Raw genomic sequence first — 23,776 nt, 5'->3', positions numbered from 1 at the left:
CACAGTACTCAGTCTTACGGTTTTTATAAAAACCCTCAACCTAGGGCCCAGCTGGAGGATGGAGAGGGCTGTAGTGTCGTTCCTAACGGAATTGAGGACAGCTCCAGGGACTGGGTCAGCTCCCGGGCTCCCAGGAGGCAGCAGCACAGACAGCAGGTTGGAGCTGAAGGCAGTGTGGGGCTGCCAGCTCTGAGTGAGAGGTTGGGAGCAGCCCCTGTCCTGCCCCAGACGTGGACAGAGGGCCTGGTCTGCTCAGGGCAGCCCTCACCAGACTCCCCGAGCCTAGTCCTGGAGGGCCACCTTCACAAAGAGCGTGGCAGATGGGTGCTGGTCTCCGTTCTTGGACAAGAGGTGGACATGGCGGTATCCTGGCAGGCGGATGGGTGGGGAGGAGAGCACAGGGAGAGTTCTGGTCACTCAGGGAGAATGCTTCAAGGGACAGCCGGCCCCTTCCCAAGAGATGCCTCCTCGTGAGTCATCCCCTCCCTCAACCAACACTCACCCTGCTTGAGACTGGTCAAGGGGATGGTGCTCTGGCCAATGAAGTCGTTCTTGGAGGAGGCGTCGTAGTCCTCCACCACAAAGCGCACCAGGGCCAGCTCCGGCACAACCACCTCAAACTCAAACTCCGTGTCCCACCATGGGTTGAAACCTAGGGGTGCAGGCACCGTGTCAACGGCACAGACGCCAGCTCCAGAAGCCGGGCCGGGCCCGGCCCTGGCACATACCGTTATTGGTGACCACAGCGGTCTGGCGGCTGGCCATGTCCCGGCCCACGCCGTGGATCTCCACTGTCACCTTGGGGTCCACAATTGAATTCTTATTCTTGTTGACTTTTGGCAGCTGCTGCCCTGAGATGACCTGAGGAAAGGTGGGGAGCAATGAAGGGTTCAGGATGGTAGTGGGGGGAACGGGAGGCCCAAGGCACCTGTCCCTCCTGGGGCTGGCCATACCCTGACATTGAGCCGCTTCTCAGCCCACCAAGGCCCCTGAGCCAGGGCACGGGAGTTGAAGGTGGAGTCAGGGTCTCGCAGGAAGGCAGGCTTCAGCACGTACCCACAGGCCCCATTGTCCTGGAAGCGGCCCTGGTACACGTCCATCTCTGGCCCAGGTGTCTGGAAGTTCAGGGCCACTACAGGTAGGACAGAGCAGTCACAGGCTGTGGGCTCGGGGGCCCCAGAGCCCAGCCTGCTTGGGGTACACTGAGGCCCAGAGTCACACGGTGAGGCAGAAGCAGGGTCCAGGATCACTCCGATGCCTACTGCCCTCCTGCTGCCTTAACTGACCCACCACACCAACCTTGCATTCCATTTCTGGTGCGAGAATTCAAAGGACCGGTGTGCTGATGATGCATTTCAGACACTGTATTTGCTGGTGGGGGATATTTCCAAACTGAGAGTACCAGCTCCTGAGCCCACAAATCCCTGCATCTGGCTCTGCCTGGGTCCCCAAAGGCTGAGATGGAAACCCTCACCCAGGCTTCCTGCAAGCCCCAGCCAGCCCTTACCGATCTGGCAGCCCCCGTTCCACATCTCCACAGGGCTGTAGTTGGAGGAGTCTGTTCTCCATCCAGCGGGGTAGATCCTGCTCAGGTGACTCACGTTGTGGCGGACAAAGCTGTTTCCTGAGGGGGATGCGCGCTGGTCAGAAGCAGAGGCCTCCTGGTGAGCCCGAGCCCCCTCCCTACCAGCTCTGTTTCGTAACAGTGTGGGGTGCCAGCTCTGGACAATATCTGGAGGGGTGGGAGCCAGTCCTGGGTCTGGCCAGCTCAGATGGTCAGATAGATGGACAGCACCCTGGGGCAGGCTGGGGGGGGGTGGGGGGGCGGGGTCAGGGCCAGGCTTACCTGATTCTTGGAGCATTCGGAGGGCACGGTTCTCAGAGAAGGATGCCATCTCATAGAAAGCCTGCCCCGGGGTGCCAGGGCTGGGGAAGCCCCGAAAGTGGACGCTCTTGCAGTAAATGACCATATCAGAGAGCTCCTTCGCTAGCCTGAGCTTGTCCTCCTGGGGGCCATGGGGAGGCCCAGGTTAGATTCAGAGGTTGGGGCAAGGGGGCACTGAGAGAGCCAGAAACCCAGACACAGAGACACAGAGAGGGAGACAGAGAGAGGGGGCAGAGGGTCTGAGTTGCAGCCACAGAGAACCCGGACAAGGCAAACACCCCGCGAGGTAATGGAGGGTGATGATGGGGGAAGGCCCCACGGCTGCCCGCGCGCCCCCGCCGGAGTTCCCCCGCAAACCGTGGACTTGTGCTGCACTTGGCTCCTCACTGCCTCATCCTCCATCTCAGCAGCCTCATCCTCGTCTGACACCACAATGGCCTCAGGGCTGCCTTCCCCTCCGGGGAGGAAAAGCCCCCCAAGCTTCTTCCCCTTCAGCAAGATCTTCCCCTTCAGTTGCTAAGGGTGGAAGGGCATCTGGTCAAGACCCAGCTGGCCTCCCGGCCAGTCGCCTGCCCTCTCCTCTGGGCACCCCATCCCCGTCAGGCACCTCAGGGGAAGGCAAGCTGGTGGTGACCCCGTCCAATGGCCGATCCAACAGCATGGGGCCCAGGAGAGCATGCAGGTGTCGCGCCATCACGCGCTGCTGCTCCAGGCTGCAGTGGTTCTCCAGGGACAGGATGACGGGGTAGGGGGACGCCTGGAGGCCCAAGGGCAGATTAGGAGAGGTTGGTGGCCCCGAGCATCCCCCTCCCCACCCCCAGGGGCGCGCCCACCTTGAAGGCGTAGTCCCGGATGGCCCTGAGCACGTCGCAGAAGAGGATCTTGGAGGTGAAGGTGTAGCCGTGATAGATGACCGGTTCCTGGTTGGGCCCATCCCAGCAGTCGAGCTCCAGGCAGCGGCAGCCTTTGCACAGCGCCCTGCGGGTGGGGTGGCAGCTAGGCCCTCGGTCCCGCCCAGGTCACGGCCAGCCCCGCCCCGCCCGGCCCCGCCCTGTCACGCCCAGGTGGCCATGCCGCACCGGATGTAGGCTTCGGTGCTGCTGGGCCCGGTGAGCTGGTCTTCCAGCAGGTAGGTGTTGTGAGAAGATGACACCAAGTAGTGGCTGAGCGGCTGCTCCATGTCCTGGTAGACCCGCCGGTGAGCCAGGTTGAAGGCGCTGCCGTCGGCCGAGAGCAGGTACATGAGGAAGCCGTCCTTGGTCATCTGCCGCTGCGCCTTGGCTGGGAAGCGGGAGGCCGGCGCCCGTCAGAGCCCGAGGCCGGCGCCGCTCTGGGAGGAGGTTCCCCACTCCGCCTGCCTCCCGTCCTGAGCTGGTCCTCGGTATCTCTTGGAAGGGGGCACGTTTGAGTCTCTTGACCAGACCGGGACTACCCAGGGTAGTCTCTTTGTCTCCTCCTCTTCTGTCCCCCATGCTGTGAGGCCCCCCGAGGGCAGGGCTTCATCTCCTTCTCCAGGACTGGGCTGCCATCTGATGTCTTAAAGCCTTGGGCCCAGTGTGTGTGCAAAGAGGGAGGCAGGAGTGCCTGCTTTTCCAGCCTCCTCCCTCTCCATTTCCTGGGGGAGGGGTCCTCAAACCCCCTGAAGGAGGAACCAAGAGAGGGTCCCTGCCTCTCATCTGCCTGCCATCTGCTTTCGTGGGGCAGGGAGATACTGACCAGGGGCCCTGGGGCTGGCGGAGGCGTCCCCTTCCCTCCAGCTCCCTACTCTTGGGCTGCCGCCTCCCCAGGGGTCTCCCCGCCCTTCGTGGCCCTGGGACTGCAGGTCACAGGCCCTCACCCGTCTCGCTGGGCTCGTAGCGCTCAATTAGGGAGAGGGCCAGTGCAGGCCCCGCTGCCTCCTCCCGCTGCTGGTGCTGCAGGAAGGTCACTAACTGATCCACCGACAGGGTCTCCCCCGAGCCCGCGGCCTCCTCGAAGGTGCGGTCGATCTCCTTCCTCTGGGTCAGTATCTTGTAGAAGGTCTCTATCTCCCCGTCCTCCAGGGATTCTGTCTGAGAGTGGTCACATTCCTGCAGAGCCAGGACGCCAGGTAGGCAGGGCTCAGAGCAGGTCCCAGGCTGCGGTCAAGGACGCACTGCCAGGCAGACCCAGCCCTCACTTCCTGCCTCACCCTGAAGATCTTTCGGGCATAGCTGTCGTCCACCTGGATGTTGAGTTCCTTCAGGAAGTTTTGCAGCTCCTTGAAGCTCATCTTGTTGTCTTTGTTTTTGTCAGCTTTTCGCAAGCAGGAATGAATCCAGCTGGGTGGGAAGTAAGGAAAGAACCCAGCGGCCCTGGTACCCCCGAGGTCCCAGCCACAGGCACGGTTCAAACTCAGGGTCAACTCCTGGGCTCAGGTGGACTGAGGTCCCCTGTAGACATAGCTCCCCGCAGGCCTGAATTCTGGCACATCTGCATTTCAGGGGTAAGACCTGGTGGCCTCTTTGAAGGAAATGTGACATCCAATGAAGGAATCTTTTTCCTATTTTCTGGTTTTGAACCGTGTCAAAATTTCAAAAACATTTCTTTTCTCATTCTAAAAGGATTCATTATAGACAATTTAGAAAATGCAGAAAATTAAACAAAGCCCCCATAGGCCTATCACCTGGGGTAACTACTGTTAACATTTCAAGGTATGTCCTTTTGGTTTTCAATATGTAATGGATACCCAATTTGACTAAAGCACTTGAGGCTTATTTAGGAGGAAACAGCAAATTTCAAGCCACTGATCAGAAGGTGGGGACATCACACACAAACACAAAGCCTGGATCATGGCGTCATGATTGGGGCACTTAGGCCCCCACTTTCTCCTTTCCCTCCATCTCTCCCATCAGACTTGACCTTGAGAACCAGAGGAGAAGAGGCTCCATACTACATTCCACAGAAAACAGAGAGCTAATTATAGAACAAGGCAATGGGAACCCATCAGCACAATGAAAACATGATTGCAGGTTTTGGAAGAAATCCCAAAAGAAACAACAGCATAAATCATGCCATATAAACTTTTTAAAATTCTGAGGATTAAATAAAGAAAAAATAAAGTCATCTGACAGACTGGAGGAAGCATTTGCAGCAAAGGCTTTGAAGAATGAATAAAAAGAAAACAATATGCTGACCCTAATAACTAAATGAGAAAGGGATATAAATTGACCTTTGGCAAACATTACTTGTAATCGAAGTTATTAACAATTTGGAAATGAGATGCAATTTCTTAAACTATAAAATTAGCAGCTTAAAAGCATGTTACCTAGTGCAGGTAAGGGTGAGGTGAAGTGGACTGTCTCATCCATCACGTGGGCAAAGTAAGCAGGTGAGTCAAAAATTATCCGCACTCTGGTTATATTAAAACTTCTGTTGGCTGCACAGAAGTTTTATCAGCACTTTCTGTTCAAGGCTACTGTCTCCTGGGTCACTGCTGTGCAAGTGTGAATGTGTTACATCAGTTCATTTGTAACTGCAGTATGAACAAAAATGGATGCCCCATTTGTGATTTGCACGAAACAAGAGCAGCGTGCAGTGATTCATTTTTGGTGGTCTGCAAGTGTACCTGGTGCCATTATTTATCGAAGACTATGCGCAATACGGGGAAAGTGTTTTGTCACAAAGAAGTGTGTATGAATGGATAGCGAAGTTCAAGGAAGGTCACACAAGTGTCAGCCATCAAGAAGGAGCTGGATTCACTTTTGTTGAAGCAGTGCATTCGTAGCTCACGGCTCAGCCCAAAACCTTTTTTAACGAGGGAATATGAAAGCTTGTTGACAGATGGACAAAGTGTCCTTGAAAAGCAAGGTGATTATGTTGAAAAATGGTGTATTTGTCTTTTCTATAAGTTAATTAAAATAAATTCTACATCCAGAATGTGGATAATTTTTGACTAACTCTTGTAAATTGGTACAACCCTTAGGAAAGTGATGCAGGGATAGCTAAAGCTTTAATCTGTTACATCAGTTGACTCAGTAATTCCACTTCTAGGACTCCATCGGTAAGGAAATCCTCCTAAATACTGTAAGGTTTTTATGAACGTAGTTCTTTGCAGAGTTGTTTATAGTGTTATTTATAGTGTTGTTTATATGGTGAAAAAAAGGAAATGTTTGACACCGAGAGAGTGGATCACTAATTTACTGTATATCCACTCAGTGGAATAGCACACAGTCATGAATAAAGCTGTTTATGGAGACTATACTAACACAGGGAAATAATGACAACAGAATGTCACACAGACAACGGATACAAATGTATGATCTCCACTGTTTTTGGCAAATGCATCATTAGGCAAAATGAAATGCAGCCAGAAAATATTAAAGGGAGAGGGGCTTCCCTGGTGGTGCAGTGGTTAAGAATCTCCTGGCCAATGCAGGGGACATGGGTTCGAGCCCTGGGCCAGGAAGATCCCACATGCCAAGGAGCAACTAAGCCCGTGTGCCACAACTGTTGAGCCTGTGCTCTAGAGCCCGCGAGCCACAACTGTTGAGCCCAGGTGCCACAACTACTGAAGCCCACGCACCTAGAGCCCGTGCTCTGCAACAAGAGAAGCCACTGCAGTGAGAAGCCTGTGCACGTCAATGAAGAGTAGCCCCCACGCCGCAACTAGAGAAGGCCCGTGCACAGCAATGAAGACCCAACTCAGCCAATAAATAAATAAATAAATAAGTAAAAGAAAATATCAGAGGGAGAACCCAAATATCAGCAGTTTCTAGAGGAGGTGGATTTTCTCGGCCTTTAAAATTTCATTCTAACATACCCATATTTAAAAAATTTTATTTATATATATGTATGTTTTATGTATGTATATATTTACATTTTAAAAATTATGGTAGCATTCCAAGTAAAAAAGTCAAGTTCAGAGTGGTCCACCCAAGCATGAGGTCCCAGTGCCAACTGGTCTTCAGCAGGCTGGGGTGGCTTTATGATCTCAAGGTCTGGGCAGCAGAAGCCTGCAGAGGGCATGAGATCCTCGAAGTACAAGCCTATGCGAACGGAATGACTCTCACAAAAGTGCCACAGAATTGGGCTTTTAAGAAAGCTCAGGTACTTCCCGGGCCGTCCAGTGGTTAAGACTCCATGCTTCCACTGCAGGGGGCGCGGGTTCAATCTCTGGTCAGAGAACTAAGATCTCGTATGTAGTGCGGCACGGCCAAAAAATAAACAAAAATTAAAATTAAAAAATTAAAAAAAGAAGCCTCAAAGTCAAGCAGATATAACCTTGAGAAAAAACACTTAAAAGCCTTTGAAATGCTGAAGAGCACACAGCAAAGGGAACTAACAGGGTTCAAAATGTGTCCCCCAAAGGAGGTGGATTTACACTAGCGATGAATAATCAGAAAATGTAATTAAGAAAATAATTCCATACAGTAGCATCAAAATGAATAAAAATACAAATTCTTTCAATGCATAACTTATACTCTGAAAGCCACAAAACATCATTGAAAGAAATTAAAGATCTAAATAAGTGGAAAGATACCCCATATTTGCAGATCAGAAAGACTTGATATTGTTTAATGAGGAATACTCTCCAAATTGATCCACAGATTTAGCACGATACCTATCACGGTCATGCTGGCTACTTTGCAGAAATTGACAACTCAGTCCTCAAATTCACATGGAAGTTCAAGGGACCCAGAATAGTCAAAACAATCTTGAAAGCAAAGAACAAATTTGGGAAACTCACACTTCACAATTTCAAAACTTCGAACAAACTGACAGTACCTAAAGTATTGTGCTGGTGCAAGAATAGACATTTAAATAAATGGAATAGAATTGAGAGTCATGAAGTAAACCCTCATATTTATGGTCAACTGATTTTTGACAAGGGTGTAAAGATAATTTAATGAGGAAAGAATAGCCTTTTCAACAAATGGTGCTGGAACAGCTGTATGGCTACATGCAAAAAAAATGAAGTTGGATCCCTCATCACACCATATACAGAAAATAACTCAAAATGAATCAAAGACCTAAATGCAAGAGCTAAAACTATAAGAAGAAAATATAAGAGTAAATGTTTGTGACTTTGGGTTATACAAGATAGTAAATGTTTATGATTTGGGGTTATACAAAGATATGACATCAAAAAACACAAGCAACAAAAGCAAAAAGTAAATGAATTCGACTTCACTGAAACTAAAAACTTTTGTGCTTCAGAGAATACCACAAAAAAGAAAAAAGAAAAGAACCCACATAATGGGAGAAATTATTTGCAGAGCATATATCTGATAAGAGACTTGTGTTTAGAATATTAAAAAACAAAAAACTCTTACAACTGAATAATAAAAAGACAGCTCAATTTAAAAAATGGGCCAGAGATCTGAATAAACATTTCTCCAGAGGAGATGTACAAAAGCACATAAAAAAATGCTCAGTATCATTAATCATTAGGGAAACGCAAATCAAAACCACAATAAGATACCTATTTTAAAAAGAAAATAACAGCTGTTGGTAAGGACGTGGAGAAACTGGAACCCTTGTGCACTGTTGGTGGGGATGTAAAGTGGTACAGATGTTATGGAAAACAGTATAGTGGTTCCTCAAAAAGTTGAAAATAGAATCACCCTATGATGTAACAATTCTACTTCTCGGTAAATACCCCAAAGAACTGAAAACAGAGTCTCAGAAAGATACTTGTACACCCACATTCATAGCAGTATTATTCATAATGGACAAAAAGTGGAAGCAACCTAAGTGTCCGTTAATGGGTGAATGAATAAACAATTGTGGTATATACATACATTGGAATATTTTTCAGCCTTTAAAAGGATGGAAGGTCTAACATATGTGACAACATGGATGAACCTTGAGGACATTATGCTAAGTGAAATAAGCCAGTGGCAAAATGACAAATACTGTATGAGTCTACTTATATGAGGAACCTAGAGTAATCAAGTTCATAGAGACAGACGGTACAGCAGTGGTTGTCAGGGGCTGGGAAAGGGTGGGATGGGGAGTTACTGTTTAATGGGTACAGAGTTTCAGTTTTACAAGATGAAAAGAGTTCTGGAGATGGTTGCACAACAATGTGAATGTACATAACACTACTGAACTATACACTTAAAAATGATTAAGAGTAAATTTTATGTACATATTACCACAATTTAAAATCAAAATTAATAGCTGCATTAAAAAGAACTTAACAACAACAAATGAGCAAAGGATCTATTGAATAGCTATTTCTCCAAAGAGATATACAAATGGCCAATAACCACATGTAAAGATGCTCAACGCCATTAGCTATCAGGGAAATGCAAATCAAAACCACAATGAAATGCCACTCCAAACCCACAAGGACGGCTATAATAAAAAAGACAGATAATAACAAGGGTTAGCGAGGATGTGAAAAATCAAGAAGTCTCATACACTGCTGGTGGGAATCTAAATTTCCTCTTTGGAAAATAGTTGGACAGTTCCTCAAGGGGTTGAATATACAGTTACCACAAGACTCAGAAACTCTAGGTACATACGCAAGAGAAATGAGAACATATGTCCCCACAAAAACTTATACACGAATGTTCACAGCAGCATTATTCAGAGAAGCAGAAACCCAAATGTCCATCAGCTGCTGACTGGATAAATAAAATGTGAACTAGCCATACAACGGAGTAGTATTAAGCAAACAGAAGGAAGGAAGTACTGACACAGGCTACGACATGGATGAACGTTAAAAACATTATGCTAAGTGAAAGAAGCCAGTCACAAAAGACTGTATGATTCCATTTATATAATATGTCCAGAAAAGACAAATGTATAGAGACAGAAAGGAGATTAGTGGTTGTCTAGGGCTGGGGGGTTGTGGGGAAATGGGGACTGCTAAAGGGTATGGGGTTTATTTTGGGGGTGATGGTTGCATAACTCTGAATACACTAAAAAGCATGGACTTGTACACTTTAAGTGGATGAATTACATGATCATGTGAACTATATCTCAATAAAGCTGGTCATAAGAAAAAAAAAGAGCTGGTTCCACCCTATGTATAATCCTATATGCCTGAAGCTTGATCACTTTAAGCCATAGACTAGTATGTTGTTGTGCACCTAGGTTTCGAGGTGAATTTGTTTCAAGCCCACAGGCTGGCCTGCACACCAGGCCTGGGGGACCTTGACCACTCCCCAAAGAAGGGCACAGGGCATGGGGGTAAGTGGGAGTATACCATGGCCTCCCAAACTCCCAGAGAGAAAAAAATGCAGTAACTCTAGCAGACATTAAAATATCCAGACTAGGTCTCCCATTGAAGCAGGCAGCGCCCCTTAGCCTCCCAGCCTCCCAACTCCATGCTGGTTAGAGAGCGGGGATGAGGGTCTTCAGGGGGCTACGTTGCCATCTGGCCCTCGGCTCTGAGTAGACCAAAGAGGGCTCCAGGTACCTTCCCTGCTTCCCTTGTGTTCCCCCAAAATTCACATGTTGAAGCCCTAACCCTCAATGTGATGTATTTGGAGATGAGGCCTTGAGAGACTTAGATGAGGCCATGAGTGGGGCCCTCATGATGGGATTACTGCCCATATAAGAAGAGACACCAGAGATGTGATCGCATGTGCTCTCGCTCTCTCCCTCTCTCTTTGTCTGCCATGTGAAGACAGTAAGAAGGCAGCCATCTACAAGCCAGGAAGAGAGCCCAGAACCCGCCCCTGCTGGCACCCTGATCTTGGACTTCCAGCCTCCAGAACTGTGAGAACATTAATTTCTGTTGTTTAAGCCACGCAGTCTATGGTATTTTGGTATGATAGCCCAAGCTGGGTGTCTTCCATACCCAGGTTGTCCTGGGAACAACCGTAGCCAGTATCCACAGGTTAGACCTGGACCCACTGCCACCAAAAGGATACTGCCGCAGCTTCTGGCTCTGGTCCATGGAGCCCGAGTGGTGGATGATCTTGCGCAGGCCCTCCACCCAGTGCTGGGCGTCAGCGGGTGATGGAGCGATGAGGTCTAGAGTGTTGCGCTGGTCCTTGAAGATGATGGAGAAACAGCGGTCCTCGGGCACGTCCCGGGCAAACTTCTCCAGGCCCTCTGTGCGGTGCCCCATCCGCACCTCCTGAATGTCCTCGATGGAGACTGCAAGAAGGGGGTGGGGGTGGGCAGAGAGAGCCGTGAGGGGCAGGAGGATGGCCAAAGTGGGGGCAAAAAAGAGGTGGAGAAATAATGGGAGACAGCTGTAGCGGGCAGAGTGGAAATGCCCAGGCAGAGAGAGATTGACTTTAGGGTGGGAAGGGCATCTCAGGTCCCAGGCCCCCCATTTCTGTGCTAGGAGGATGCAGGGCCCCTGGGAGAGGATTGGGGCAGGGTTCTCGGACAGAGATAGGGAGACACCATTCTGGAGCTTGGCCCGTGACAGAGAGGAGACACACACTCTCCTGTTGTACTTGACTTTGGGTCCTTCCCCCCTACCCCAAGACAGTCCTGAGAGTGTCCTGACCACTCAGGAGCCTGGAGCCACCCGCAGTCAGCCCTGACCTGGGGTCTAGGGACAGAGGGCCAGTGACAGAGGGAGAAGTGCTTGTGTCAGGGGGCAGCCAGCGCCTTGCCCTGTGTGTATCTGTGTGTCTTGATCTCAGGGAGCCCCTTGGCAGGGATGGTGCTCCAGGATCCCAAGAGGTAGACTGGAGGGTGCCCCTGGGGGTCTGAGATGACGTCATTCTGCCCTTGGGAGCCAGGGAGCCCCTCCTGTTGCAGCCCAGCCCTCCAAGCTTGAGGGAGCAGCAAGGCCCTACTCACCCCCCTTTCAACTCAGAGGTGCCCTCCCTGGCCTGGCTAGGAGCTAGTGCCACCAGCTGGGTTCACAGCATCAGGGTCCAGGCTCTGCCCTGCCCCGTCCCCATCCCGAGCCATCCACGTCCATCTCTCCTGGGTCCTAGACCAGCTCTGGCTGAAAGCCTGCCTGTCCTTCCCAGTGACTACCCGCAAGAGTGCCCAGGGGCCTCCTGGCCACCCGCAGGCTCCACACGTGTGGCACGTGCCAGCCCGGGCAGCAGACGAAGGTGTGGGACCCACGAGCCCTGGGCCATCCGGGGTGCAGGGGTTATCCCTGCTCAATCCCTCCACCCACAGCCTCCAGGGGCCCGCTAGGCCCCACACCAGCTGCAGCTGGCCCAGGCTGGGAGCGAAAACAGGAAGCCTGGGCGGTGGAGGCCAGCTCCCTGAGCCGCAGCAGAGAGAGAATCCAGATGCCTTCCCTGCTGATAATCCTGTCTGCCTACAGGAACCAGGGCTGAAGGAGGCTAGTGGGGTCCGGATCGTGGGAGACCTAGGGAGCAGGAAGCAGAGGCAGAGAGAACTGGGGGACTGCTCCCCTCCCCACTCTCCTGGCCTCCGTTTCCCTGGGGGTGGAGCACAGTGGAGGGCAGTCTCACTGCTCACCCAGAGGACGGAAGAAGCCCGGCGGGCATGCTTAGCCCAGACCTGTCTCTGTCTCTGACATGAAAAAGAGCCTCATGTTGGGGTTAGGAGCCATGCTCCTCACCTGAGCGCACCTGGGGCCCGAGCCTCCACCTGTCGCCCCGTGGCCCCTCCTGTCAGGGTGCAGGCCCCTCACTCACAGCCCTGCCTCGTTCTCACCCCTGCACCTTTGCTCATACTGGGTATCCTGCCTGGGAGGTTCCTCCTGTCCTTGTGCTCACAGCTGTCCCGGTATGAGGTTCCCATCTCACCAGCCCAGGTCTGGAAGGGCCCAGATCTCCTGCTCCTCATTCTGCCCTCCTCCCACCCCTGCCAAGTGCTTGGCACACACTGGGAACCTTGTACGTTTACTGACTGGTGGGCGAGCTCCCGGGAATCCCCACGGCTCAGAGAGTAAGATGCCCTGTTCCCACAGTGCCACCAACTGCTGGCGTCTAACAGGAAACCCCATATCAGGGCAGAGCCCCGTGAAGGAACCTGGCTGGAGCCGGAGGTAAGGGGTGGGTCACTCCTGTATTATGTGGCAGACAAACATGCAGGGTATTTTTCTGAGAGCGCTTCAGGCTCTATCCCCTCCCACCGGGCCCTGCCCTGCTCAGACCTCCCATGGCCCACAGCTCCCAAGACCCAGCTGGGCTCTCCCCATCCGACCCTGCTCCTGTCCTGCCTCCCCTCTGGCCCTGCCACAGGCCATGGGCCTGCAGGCCACACCTTCTCAGGTTCCTGTCCAGTGTCCTGGGGCCTGGCAGACCCTTCCTGGGGCACCCTCAGTGAGCTGACCCTCTCTTTCCTCCTGCCTCCTTCCCACCTGGGTCCTGTCCCCTGTGTCTGGTCTCACTCCCCAGAGACCTGCCAATGAGCTGACCCTGCCTCCCCTTCACCCCCACCCCCCAGCCAAGGGCAAGTGAATGGGTGAGGGATTTCCAGGGTTTTGGACTGTGTGAGAAATCCAGCTGCAGTGATCTTTCTGTACCACCGGCCACATGTGGCTATTTAGATATAAATTAATTAAAATTCAGTAAAATAAAGAATCCAATTCCTCAGTCACACTAGCCACAGTTCAGTGCTCAATGGCCACAGGTGGCTAGTAGCTGACATATTAGCACAGATATAGGACATTTCCATTATCATAGAAAGTTCTTTTGGATAGCTTTGGTCTAAAATTTTCTCACCTCTCATTCTGCAAAATTTATAGGGCATTCTGTGTTAAAAGGCAGCTGCAGTTGGCAGAACTTTCTTCCTAAAACTTTGCAGGAGGCACTCTCCATCTGCAGGCCTGAGCTTTGGATTCCTGGACCTTTGCTGAAGCTTCCAGAAAGCCCTCAGGCCCACAACCTCAAGGGAGCTGCCCAGCCAAGGCCTCTCTGTGCAAGTCCCAGTACTGCTCCACCCTAGCTCCCTGTTCTGGCTCCAGTCCAGGGAGGAGCTGCCTCCTGCAGCCCCACCCACATCCTGGCCACTGATACCCGGAAGGGCCTTATCTGCCCCTGGACTTTGGGCCTCACCACACCTGGGCCCTAGTGGGCCCGACTTCCCTCCTTCCCACAAATGTCTGCATAGATACCTGTGAGTTCAGGCAACACTGTCCAGCTCCCTCCCTACTTGGGAGCCCGCCTTTCCCCATCTGTGGTTGGCTTTCCCCATCTGTGGTCGTGGCTATGGATTCCCACTGCAAAAGGCTTGAGCATCTCCATCTGTGGTCCTTGGTCCATGACTGCCCTCTCTAGACCAGGCTAGGCCTCAGTTTGCCTATCAGTGATTTAACTGGCTCTTCTCCCCAACCCTGGCCAGCCACAATGTCCCCATATCTGATCCTGGTCCGACCTCTGCGCAACCAAGCTGGGCCTCAGTTTCCCTATCTTTGGTCCTGGTCCACAATTGACCTCCAGCCCCACCCCATCCTGGCCAGCATGTTTCCCCATCCAAGCGCAGGGGCAGCACCCTGCCCCTTCCCCCGCAGCCCAGGGCACTCACACAGCTGGGACTCCGGGGTCCTCATGACCTTGCGGGACTCCTGCCAGATGGTCTTGCAGTCCTCCTGCAGCTTGTAGAAGCGTTCTCTCCGCCATGAGTTGGACTTCACCTTCAGGAGTTGGCTACCCTTCAGCAGTGCCTGGAGGTCCTTGTCATTCTGTAGGCCTAGGGGGCAGAGCTGGTAAGATGCCACCTCCTCTAGGGTCCCTGCTGCCCCAGGCCCTGTGCTGGCCATGCCCACCTCTGGCCCCTCTCAGCCCAGTTTCCACCAGCCTTATCTTCAGCTCTCTATTCACTTCTCTTTTTGTCACCCTTGATCCAGCCTGACTCTGGAGCCCTGCCTTCTCCAGGAGGGCATCTCTGATGCCAGGTGAGACCGTGTGAACCTTAGGAAACCCACCCACTCAAGGCCACACTTTATACACTATGACCTGCCCCCTGCCACACAGCTGAATAGACAAAGAGAGGGCAGCTAATTCAAGAACACCTGGTTCCTGGGGGACCAGACCCGTAGGAAATGGCCTTGCTCTGACAGACTTAGTGGGCTCTTCCCTATCATACCTGGGGGTCAGAGTGACTTGAAAGAAGCTGGGACTGAAAGATGAGGCAGAGAGGGAAGCAAAGGGGTAAACACGGGTGGAAATGGATCCCAGCGCATCACGAGCACGGTGAGCCCATCAGCTTCCCAGTCTACAGGCTCGGGAATCATGTGTACCAGGTCCAGTCTGGGCCTGTTGGGATGCCCTGCTCCTCCCTGCCCACCCATCTCTGAGTGTCCTGGGTCTGGGACCTCTCAGGGTATAGCAGTCCTAGGGCACAGTGCAGCCCTTTCAGAAGCTAAGGCAGCAGCGGGCCCAGGGCCCCACGGTAGGGAGAGGCCTGGCTGCTTGGCCCGTCCTGCCCAGCTCTCTTCAGAGACCCAGATGGCCTGAGGCTTGGGCTCCCAAAGAGACAGTACCCTTTATCCTACGAGGCCCAAGCAGGAGCCACCAAAGGGCCACCAGGCCTGGCTTCCCAGGAGCTCTTGTCCCAAGCAGATCCATGCCGACTGTGATCAAGGAGAGACACCCCCTCCCCCCCCCACCACCATAATGACCCATCAGTGTAACAGAGAGAAAGGTGCATCTAAATCTACATCTTGAGCCTATCACCCTAGCCACGTGGAGTCCAGCAGCCAGCTCTGCCCAGAGCCAATAGACCCCCTCACCTCACTTCTGTCCCCAAAACGAAAACTCTGTGGCTTTTCAGCAATCTCTATCCTTCTGCCGCAGCAGAGTGGTGGCATCAGGGACCAGGTGGGTCCAGTCTGGGGGGCCTGTGCCTAGTCCTATAGGCTTTTCTTTTCTGAACCCAGATCCCCAGCCCCTGATAGGCTCTCCTACTTTATTCATGACCCCACTCCCTACCCCCCAGCTAGCCCTGCTCCCCACACATGGTACCTACAGAATCTTCTGGACCACTTACCCGGGCCTCAGCCACCCACCCCCTCTATCCCTCCCCAATCTCCTGCCTGCAGCCGTGGGAACACAGTGTCCCCACCCCCCATGGCTTTAGGCAACTTCCTTCCCTCTCTGTGCCTCTGTTCCCCCATTAACACTGGGTGGGAACAGTGCTGGAGGAGGTGTCTCAGGGCCTCCTCAGAGGTGACAGTCTGATGTGACCTTCCCCTACCTTTGACCCAAGTCTCTCCACCCCCTGCCTTAGTGTCAGCAGTTCCCCTTCAGCCCCAGGGGAGGCCAGTGGAGGAGGGTGGGCTCCTGCAGGATGTCCTCAACTGGTGGCTGTGTCTGTGGGGCTCAAGACGAGAGGATGGGGAAGGTAGTTCCCAGCTGCCAGAGGAGCGAGCCGCCTCAGCCTCAACTCAGCTGGGGGATTCCACTGTCCTTTCCAAGGCTGAGGTCAGCTGGGAGGGACATCTCCTTGCCCTCTGCCTGCACCCCCCCATCCCCCCAGGCTGGGGCATCAGGAGCAGCCACTGCACACGGCGCAGATGGGAGCAGGGGCGCAGGCTCGGAAGGTAGAAGGTGAGCCCCACCCTGCGGCTCTGGAAAACACTTTGAGCAGATGACATGTTCATCCTGTCCTGGAGCCAGACTGCGGCCCTGTCTGCAGTCAGGCAGAGATAAGTCCCCTGGCTGCCGACATGGCTTCCGGAACATAGACCTCGGTCCCAAGGTGGGTCATGATAATAGTAGCCCTCCGGGCCGCTGGGAAACCTAAGCAGATACCTCCATCTCGGAGCCTCGTTTTAGGCCCTTTTGTTTCTGAGGCCTCTGGGCTGCCCGCCCTCCCACCCTTGCTCCCTTAGCACCCAGAAGGTCTATGGGCACCCCTTCACCCAGCCCCACTCACTCAGCTGCAGCATCTTCTCCTCCTGTGGGAGGGTGGTGATGAGGGGCCTCCGAGCTCAGGGGCCCCTGGGTTGACCTTGCAGCCTCACCAATCTGCCCAGGCTACTGGCACACAGCGAGGGGCCATATGGGAAGTGCAGATGGGCTGCAGTGCTGATAGGAGGCTGGGGCAGGGAGGAACCGAGAGCACTGCCTGTGTACCTTGGGTGACGTCTAATGGAGACAGACTGAGTCTGGGACCCAGGGCAATACCCAGCTACACAGATATAGCCACACACATACACAGTCACACACACCATACTACCATACTCAGGACACACTGCCATGCACAACCAGGAAGAGACAATGGACCACATGCGGTGACACATATTTCACCTGGAGTCACACACAGCCACACAACGTACAGTGCCAGAACACCATCATTGTCATAATAATAGCAGCCGCCATAATAATAATAGTTCATATTTGAATAAGATCCTGTTCTTAGTACATGCATTTAATCCCCCAACAACTCTGTGAGGAAGGCACTATCATTGTTCCCATTTTACAGATGATAAAACTGAGGCTCAAGGAAGTCACATGGTGGAGTGGGGATGCAGAAGCCTGCCCACAGAGTCAGTGCCAGGAAACATTACCTTATGCAGCCACCACGCAGGGCCTTGCTGCCACAAAGAGTAACAGCAGAAAATCCACAGAACACACACACCACAACACGGATGACAGAATCACTCAGTCACCTGGGTCACCCACTGTCACATCTGTCACCCATAGTCACACACACGGTGCACAGCATCACACTGGATCACACACTGTCACACTGGTGCCACTTGATTACACAGCACTGCATATCATCATCGCTGCACAGTGGCCCCCAGTACCATACAAGTGACAGAATCACCACTAGGTTTGTAAACAGGATGGTTTGGGGGTGGCAAGGTGCAGGGTAACCATTCCCCCCAGTACTCACTCCACATGTCACCCCCGCAAACACAGCCCCACCGTGGGTCACACACTCACAGAACTAAACAGGTGCAGTGCCCGAGATCACAAACACACAGTCTGCGTCCTGTCCCATCTGCCTTCCCAGCCTCCGCAGATCTCAGGGGCGCCCTGCATCCCTTACCCAGCCTCTGCCCATTGAGAGCTGCCACCTTGAGGCTCTGTTCCTGCAGGTAGAGCTCTCTGGAGCGCCTCTGGCTCCGACTTCGGCGCCTGACCCCCAGGCACTGCATGAGGTTCCGAAGTGTCCCAGCCGCCCGCTGAGCCTGGCCCAGGACAGTGTGGCGTCTAGAAGGCGGCCCTGGCCCTAGGAGCGGAACCGCCTTCTTGGAGGGGAGCAGGGAAGGAGACCTGGAATAGATGGGCGGGGCCATAACCAGTGGGGGTGGGGCCTTGGCTCTAGAGGCGGGGCGATACAGAAATCCGTGTTGAGGGGCGGGGCCAGTTCCAGAGGGACAGGACCGATGCCCCCAGGAGTTGCGGCGAGAGGGGAATCAAGGCCAGGAGGGGAGGAGGAGGAGCCGGGGCTGGGAGGCGGAGCGGGACAAATCCATAACCCAGGAAGCAGATCAGTGGCGACAGTCAGAGCCCAGAAAGAGGATTGGGGCGGAGCCATAGCCAAAGAGGTGGCGAGCGGGAGGAGCCGGGTCTGGGAGGCGACGTGGGGCAGTCACCCAGGAAGACGACCGGGGGCGGAGCCAGGGTCCAGGGGACAAACCGGGGGAGGGTCCCTCACCGCAAAGGCCGTTTTCGGGCAGGGAGGGCGGAACCTCTGCTGTGGCTGCAGTGTGGGGGGCGGAGTCCTACCGGGGGCGGAGCCTGAGCGGCGAATTCTAAACCCTCAGCTGGAGGCCTGGCGGAGGACCGCAGGGCTGGAGGAGATTGATCCTGGAGGGAAGCCCAGCCGGGCGGCGGCCTAGGCTGCAGAGTCTAGCGGACAACAGGGTGGGGCGGGGTCAGACAGAGCCGGGATGGAGCCCGGGCCGGACAGCGGAACCCGCCAAATATTTTACCTAAGTTACTCAACGAATCCATTGTGACTCAGCGGGCTGTTGCCTCACATGGAAACCTCAGGCAGCCCCGTTTCCTTCTCAGAGAGTTTCGCTACCTGAGTGGGATAATCTCCAAGGTTCCAAATGCGAATAGAATTCTTGAAAAAAAATGCTGATCTTAAAAGTAAGTCCATTAACACAGGCTTGCTTTGATAAATAGGTGAGGACTCCAACTCTATACGAAACTGTGCTGCCACTGTGCTTGGAAACAGTGGGAGCTTTCATGTAAGTTATGTGTCCCCTTTCATTCACCCAGCAATTATTTATTGAGCCCCTACTGTGTGCCAAGGTCAGGACCCCACCCAGAAGCCTGACTCACTCCTCTTTTTCACTCTCTGCCTCTGAATAGTTCCTTCATTCGCCTCACTGCAGCTCCAGTCACCAGCACTGAGTCACCAGCAAAGCCGGTTATTAGCATGGGCAAGCACCGCAATGATAACCATAAACTGAAGTGCAGAGCGACTTGCCTGAGGTCACACCTCGCAGAATAATACATCATGAGAATGTGTGTCAATGCAGATGAGCTGGAATATGGGAACAGACAGACTGTTCTTCATTTGGAGCTGAGTGTAAGGGGAACCTCTGTTTTAGAGAAACCATGCAGTGTTTAATGGTTTACTCAGAGTGCCAAGGATTCCCCAAGGACCTGTGGATAGAATCACATCTCAATATAATTTGCTTCCATTGAATTCATATGTATTTTAGTTTATGCACTTAAAAACATGATCCTGAGAAGGGGTCCACAGGCTTCACCAGACTGCCAAAGTGGTCTAAGGCACAAAAAAGTTAAGATCATTGTGAATCAGTGAGTGTCTGTGTCATGTGGGCATGGAATCCCAGGGATAGATCGCTTTGAAACATGACTGAGGTGGGTAGGGGGCTGGCCACCCCAAATTGCTATGACCGTGATCTCTGGAAGCGTTATCCCTTGGGGGTACTGGCTTCTTGGCCAACCTAGATCTCCTCTGCTCACTAGTGCTTTATCCTCACAACATCCTCTGTCAATAGGTATTGCTTTCCCAGGGATGAGAAAACAGGCCCAGACAGGCAAAGGGACTTGATCAGGGTCACAGTGTAAGCAGAGGCAAAGCTAGGACTAGAGCCCAGGTCTCTGGGACCAAGATGAGGCCCTTCCTACACCCTGCCTTGCACTTTTACAAATGCCGGTTTTTACGGTGGGAGCAGGAGGGATTCTGTGTCGGACAAGTTAGTGGAGGTGAAGGTGGATGTGTTCGGTGAGGGGAGAGCTTTGGGAAGTAAGGTCCTTTTGGGTACATCTGGAGACCTGCTGGAGAAGCCAGTGCAGGCCTGACTAGAATGAAGAGAACAAAGGAAGCAGAGTATGGGGAGGAAGCCAGGGGATGAGAGTGTCAGTCTGAGGGCTTCAGAGGCACCAGAAGGAACCCTTGATTCTTTTTTTTTTTTTTTTTTATCCCCGCTTTGTGGCTTGCAGGATCTTAGTTCCCCGACTAGCGGTCAAACCCCAGCCCCCGGCAGTGGAAGCACAGAGTCTTAAACACTGGACCGCCCCGGAAGTCCCCAGGAGCCCCTTGATTCTTAAACCCAGTTCTGGTCACATTCTTCCTGCCTAGGGACTACCTTATGCCCCCTCACCTCACAGAATACTCACAGGACATGGTCACTTGGGGGGTGGGCCTCGTGTAGGAACACAGTACCTGCTGGGGACGAGGCACTGTTTTCATTCTTGCCTTATATGTGTTACCTCATTCAATCCTCACTGCAATCCATGAGGGAGGTAGTGTTCTTATCCCCCGTTTTACAGATGAAGAAACTGAGGCACAAAGAAGTCAAGGGATTTGTCTAAGATGAAAAAGCTAAGACTTGAACACAGGTAGTCTGCTTCCATAACCCATGCCTGTATACTACACTGCCTCTGCAAGCATCTGGAGCGAGGACAGAAGGGACGTCTCTTATCTAGGTGGCCCCCATATCTCCCCAGGCCAATGGAGGGAGCCTTTCTGCAGCAGACCCCTAACTGCCCAAGTCAGAGAGTGTGTCCCATGCTAGAGAACCAAAAATAAGAAAGAGGTGAGACTCTCCAATGGAAGTTTAAACAACGTGGACCAGCACAGGGCAGTGACCACCTCCTCCCCCCACCAACTCTTGACAGATTCTTGCTTGCCGATCTGGTTTGCAGGGGGAACAAAAGGCAGTTAAGAGAAGTAATTTTGGGTGATGAGCTAGAAGCAGCAGGGCCTTCAGGGAAACAGCTTGGGATCACAGTGTTCATGCCAGCTCTGCAGGGAGAGCTGGACAGTCAGGTACTTGGTAGGCAGGTCTCAAACAGGATGGACCGGGACTGCCAAGCCCATGCCACAAAACTGGGAGGTGCTGACTGACCCTCTGCATGGCTTCTCCTGCAGGGAAGATACCAAGTCTGCCCAGGGACAGAGACTGGACAAAGGCCCAGATGCCTGAGGATGGAGCCCATTCTACCATAAGCTGAGGCTACAGCTGTGCCAGAGTGACCAGAGGGCTTTAGGAGATCTGCGTGTTAAGCAGGCATGGGAGAGGTGGCAGTCTGAAGAGTACACAGCACTAGTTAAAGGATGCTGAGAGAGAAAGCAGAGGTCTCTAATGTGATCTTCTGAGCTGCCCAGCCTCCCTTCCTGCCAGTCTGGAAGGAGCACTAAGGACACCTCTGTCCTGAGGGGAGAAGAGGGAGCGCTGGAAAGGGCAGGGATCCCATGACCCAGCTGGAAGAGCTTGCCTTGAGAGCCCAGACTACTGGTGTGAGGGTAACAGCTCTGGGCACTGAGCAGGGTCTCCCTGGGCCGTGGGGACCAGGTCTGGGCCAACCAGGAAAATGAGACAGACTGGGCGCTGGCTGAAAGGAACATCTCCGAGTGTCCCTGAATTCCAGGGGGTCTCTAGTGGACAGCTGGAGGGCTCTGCCTTTCTTTTTCCTTTCTATTATCTCCATGCATGATTTAGATGGATAGGTGGTAAGCACTAACGTCTCGGACTCCAGGGGTACGAGAAAACAGAGGGAGATGGGGTTAAGCAGTGATTGGTGTGAGAGAGGCAGGGTTTGCTGAGCTGGCAGTTGACCTGGGAGGCAGGAGGGCAAAGCCTCCTAAGAGTGGGTGAGTCCCCAGGGTGGAGCAATAGATGCCAGGCTCAGGCTGGGGGGCCCCGTGCAGCTAGAAGACCTCCAGACCCTGCAGTCCGGAGCCCGCGGCTGCTCTCTCTCCCGGAGAGACAGCGATAAGGCAAGCCGCCGGCCCAGACTGTTTCCCGGTTGGTCGGAGGAGACAGAGCTCGGCTGGACAAAAGGGAGAGCCGCAGGCAGGCAGAGCTGAGACTCGGGCCTGTCCGGACAGGAGGGTGCGCAGATGGGGGCCATCGGGCTTCTTCTCCCTGCCGGGTCATCGCTGACCATGATTTCTGCGCTGTTCCTGCGGCACGGCCAGACCTCACCTCGCACATCTCCTCGCCCCACCCTTCCCACCCCGCCACACCCACGCGCCCTGACGCGGTCCAGGCACGCCTGGGCTTTGGGGAGACTCTCCGGGCGGCCTGGACGGGGCGGAGAGAACTCGGTTACTCACGGATGCTGGTTCCTTCCCTCCTCGGCCCCTCTGAGCGCGCCAGACCCCGCAGCCCACACTTTCACGACCAGGATAAGGGAGAGGGGGAGTCCCCGAGGCGGCGGGGCCTGGGCTCGTCTTTAGGGACGTCTTCAGACTCGCACCCCTCTTCTCCCCACCGGCCGGGTCTGGGCGACAAGCCCTGTAAACGCCCAGGGTCGCGCCCGGCAGTCCCGGGTCGAGATTTCCTCAAAGCGACAAAAGGGCCCAGGGGCGGGCCGGGGGCGGGGCGGAGGGCGGCCGGAGGAGCTGGGGGTCCCGGGCCCTGGGCCGGGAATGGCTTTCCGCGGGGTCGGCCCAGGCGGGGTCCCCCCGCGAGCCGGCCGAGCACTCACCGTGCAGGGTCAGGAAGTCCCGGCCCGAGTCCATGCCCGACGGGCGGCGCGGGGGGAGGCGGCGCCCCGGGACACTCGTCCGCAGCGACAGCGCGGGCTGCCTCGGGTCCGAGCCGAGCGCGGTGGAGGGACCCGAATGGACCGCGGGGGGAGGAGAGCGGAGGTGGGCCCGGGACTCCGCCCCGCCCCCCGCCCGCCCGCGCCCCCGCCCCCGCCCCCTGGGCCCTCCAACCCGCGCCTCTCCCCGCCCCGCCGGGCGTTTGGGGAGGAGGGCAGAGGTGGGGGCCGGGCAGCCCGACCATCCCGGGCCCCGGCCTGTGGGCGCGTCCCGGCCAGAAATAGCCGGATCCCTCTGGCTTCCTCCGCCGCCGCCACCCACAGGCCGCGGGCCCTGTCATTACCGCCGGCGGCCCGGCCCCACGCCCTGCCTGCGGGCGGCTCGCCGCGGTTGGGGTGATGCGGGAAAGAATCTGGCGGCCTCCTGGGGGCAGGGACCGCGTAACGTTCGACGCCCAGCCCGGCTGGTGCGAAAGGGAGCCTCAGAGTCCAGGCGTCCAGCCGCGGCTCCCCGGACGTCTGCTTTCCCTTCTGCAAAATGGGTGCACGGGCACGAGTTAGGAGGTCCTTGGAGGGGCATGCCTGGACCTAGTCTGGAGAAGGGCCTCCTCCCGTCTCGCTGGAAAGTTTCTAACATCAGAAGTGCCCTTGGCGGGGGACTGGGGCGGACACTGTAAAAACTTAGAGCAGGTAGGTGCAGAGAGCTCTCGTATGAGCCCTTCACGCCCCAAACTCCTGGTGATCTGTACAGCAGAGTGGGGGGGGGGCGGGGGGCGGGGGCAGAATCTGGGACATCTCCAGGGTTCCTTCTTTGCGTGGCCTTCCAAGGGGCTGTCTGGACAAGGGGTCCTTATATAGACGACTCCCCCCCACCAACTCCCACCATCAATTCTTGCAATCCTGACACCCTTTTTATAGGTACCCAGAGATCCCCAGGGGACAGGATACTGCTGTCCACCAACTTTTAGGAAAGCCTCTTGGGAGAGCCCCCAGAAGACCTCCCAGGATGTGGGGGTGCTGAGCCCACCAGTGAATCCCTCAGGCTTCCTGGGCGGATAAAGCCAACGTGATAGTCTGGCAGAACCAGTTGAACCCC

The 23,776-nt window shown here is 54.3% G+C and overlaps 1 protein-coding gene across 5 annotated transcripts; it reads right to left on the bottom strand.

Annotated features, from left to right (window-relative positions):
- Positions 1-8: 8 nt before the first annotated feature.
- On the bottom strand, positions 9-22,782 carry PLCD1 (phospholipase C delta 1). 5 transcript variants are annotated; one of them, XM_057704701.1, is made up of 17 exons: positions 22,624-22,736; positions 18,639-18,775; positions 17,750-18,555; positions 14,276-14,440; positions 10,732-10,960; positions 4,056-4,185; positions 3,723-3,954; positions 2,965-3,166; positions 2,719-2,863; positions 2,493-2,642; positions 2,243-2,401; positions 1,847-2,006; positions 1,508-1,624; positions 954-1,132; positions 729-861; positions 503-652; positions 9-368 (listed from the first exon to the last, which is right to left on the bottom strand). In XM_057704701.1, the coding sequence occupies exons 3-17, from the start codon at positions 17,997-17,999 to the stop codon at positions 283-285; spliced, it is 2,487 nt and encodes an 828-aa protein (XP_057560684.1). In that variant the 5' UTR covers positions 18,000-18,555; positions 18,639-18,775; positions 22,624-22,736; the 3' UTR covers positions 9-282. The 5 variants fall into 5 exon arrangements, with proteins under 5 accessions (XP_057560684.1, XP_057560685.1, XP_057560686.1 ...); XM_057704702.1 differs by lacking the exon at positions 22,624-22,736 and having other exon boundaries at positions 17,750-17,976; positions 18,433-18,555; XM_057704703.1 differs by lacking the exons at positions 17,750-18,555; positions 18,639-18,775 and adding an exon at positions 20,308-20,469 and having other exon boundaries at positions 22,624-22,751.
- Between the last annotated feature and the right edge of the window lie 994 nt (positions 22,783-23,776).

Source organism: Hippopotamus amphibius, chromosome 13 (assembly GCF_030028045.1).
Source record: "Hippopotamus amphibius kiboko isolate mHipAmp2 chromosome 13, mHipAmp2.hap2, whole genome shotgun sequence".
Classification (NCBI taxonomy): domain Eukaryota; kingdom Metazoa; phylum Chordata; class Mammalia; order Artiodactyla; family Hippopotamidae; genus Hippopotamus; species Hippopotamus amphibius.
The sequence above is the reverse complement of the archived record's forward strand: the minus strand, read 5'-3'. Positions and strand labels throughout refer to the sequence as shown.

Bases quoted from the DNA above. Each gene is read 5' to 3' on its own strand.
- PLCD1 (XM_057704701.1), bottom strand. From the start codon at position 17,999: ATGGCCCCGCCCATCTATTCCAGGTCTCCTTCCCTGCTCCCCTCCAAG. The intron at 2,643-2,718 runs GTGGGCGCGCCC...TTGGGCCTCCAG, and splicing joins TCCGGGACTACGCCTTCAAG to GCGTCCCCCTACCCCGTCAT. The intron at 862-953 runs GTATGGCCAGCC...ACCTTTCCTCAG, and splicing joins AGAAGCGGCTCAATGTCAGG to GTCATCTCAGGGCAGCAGCT.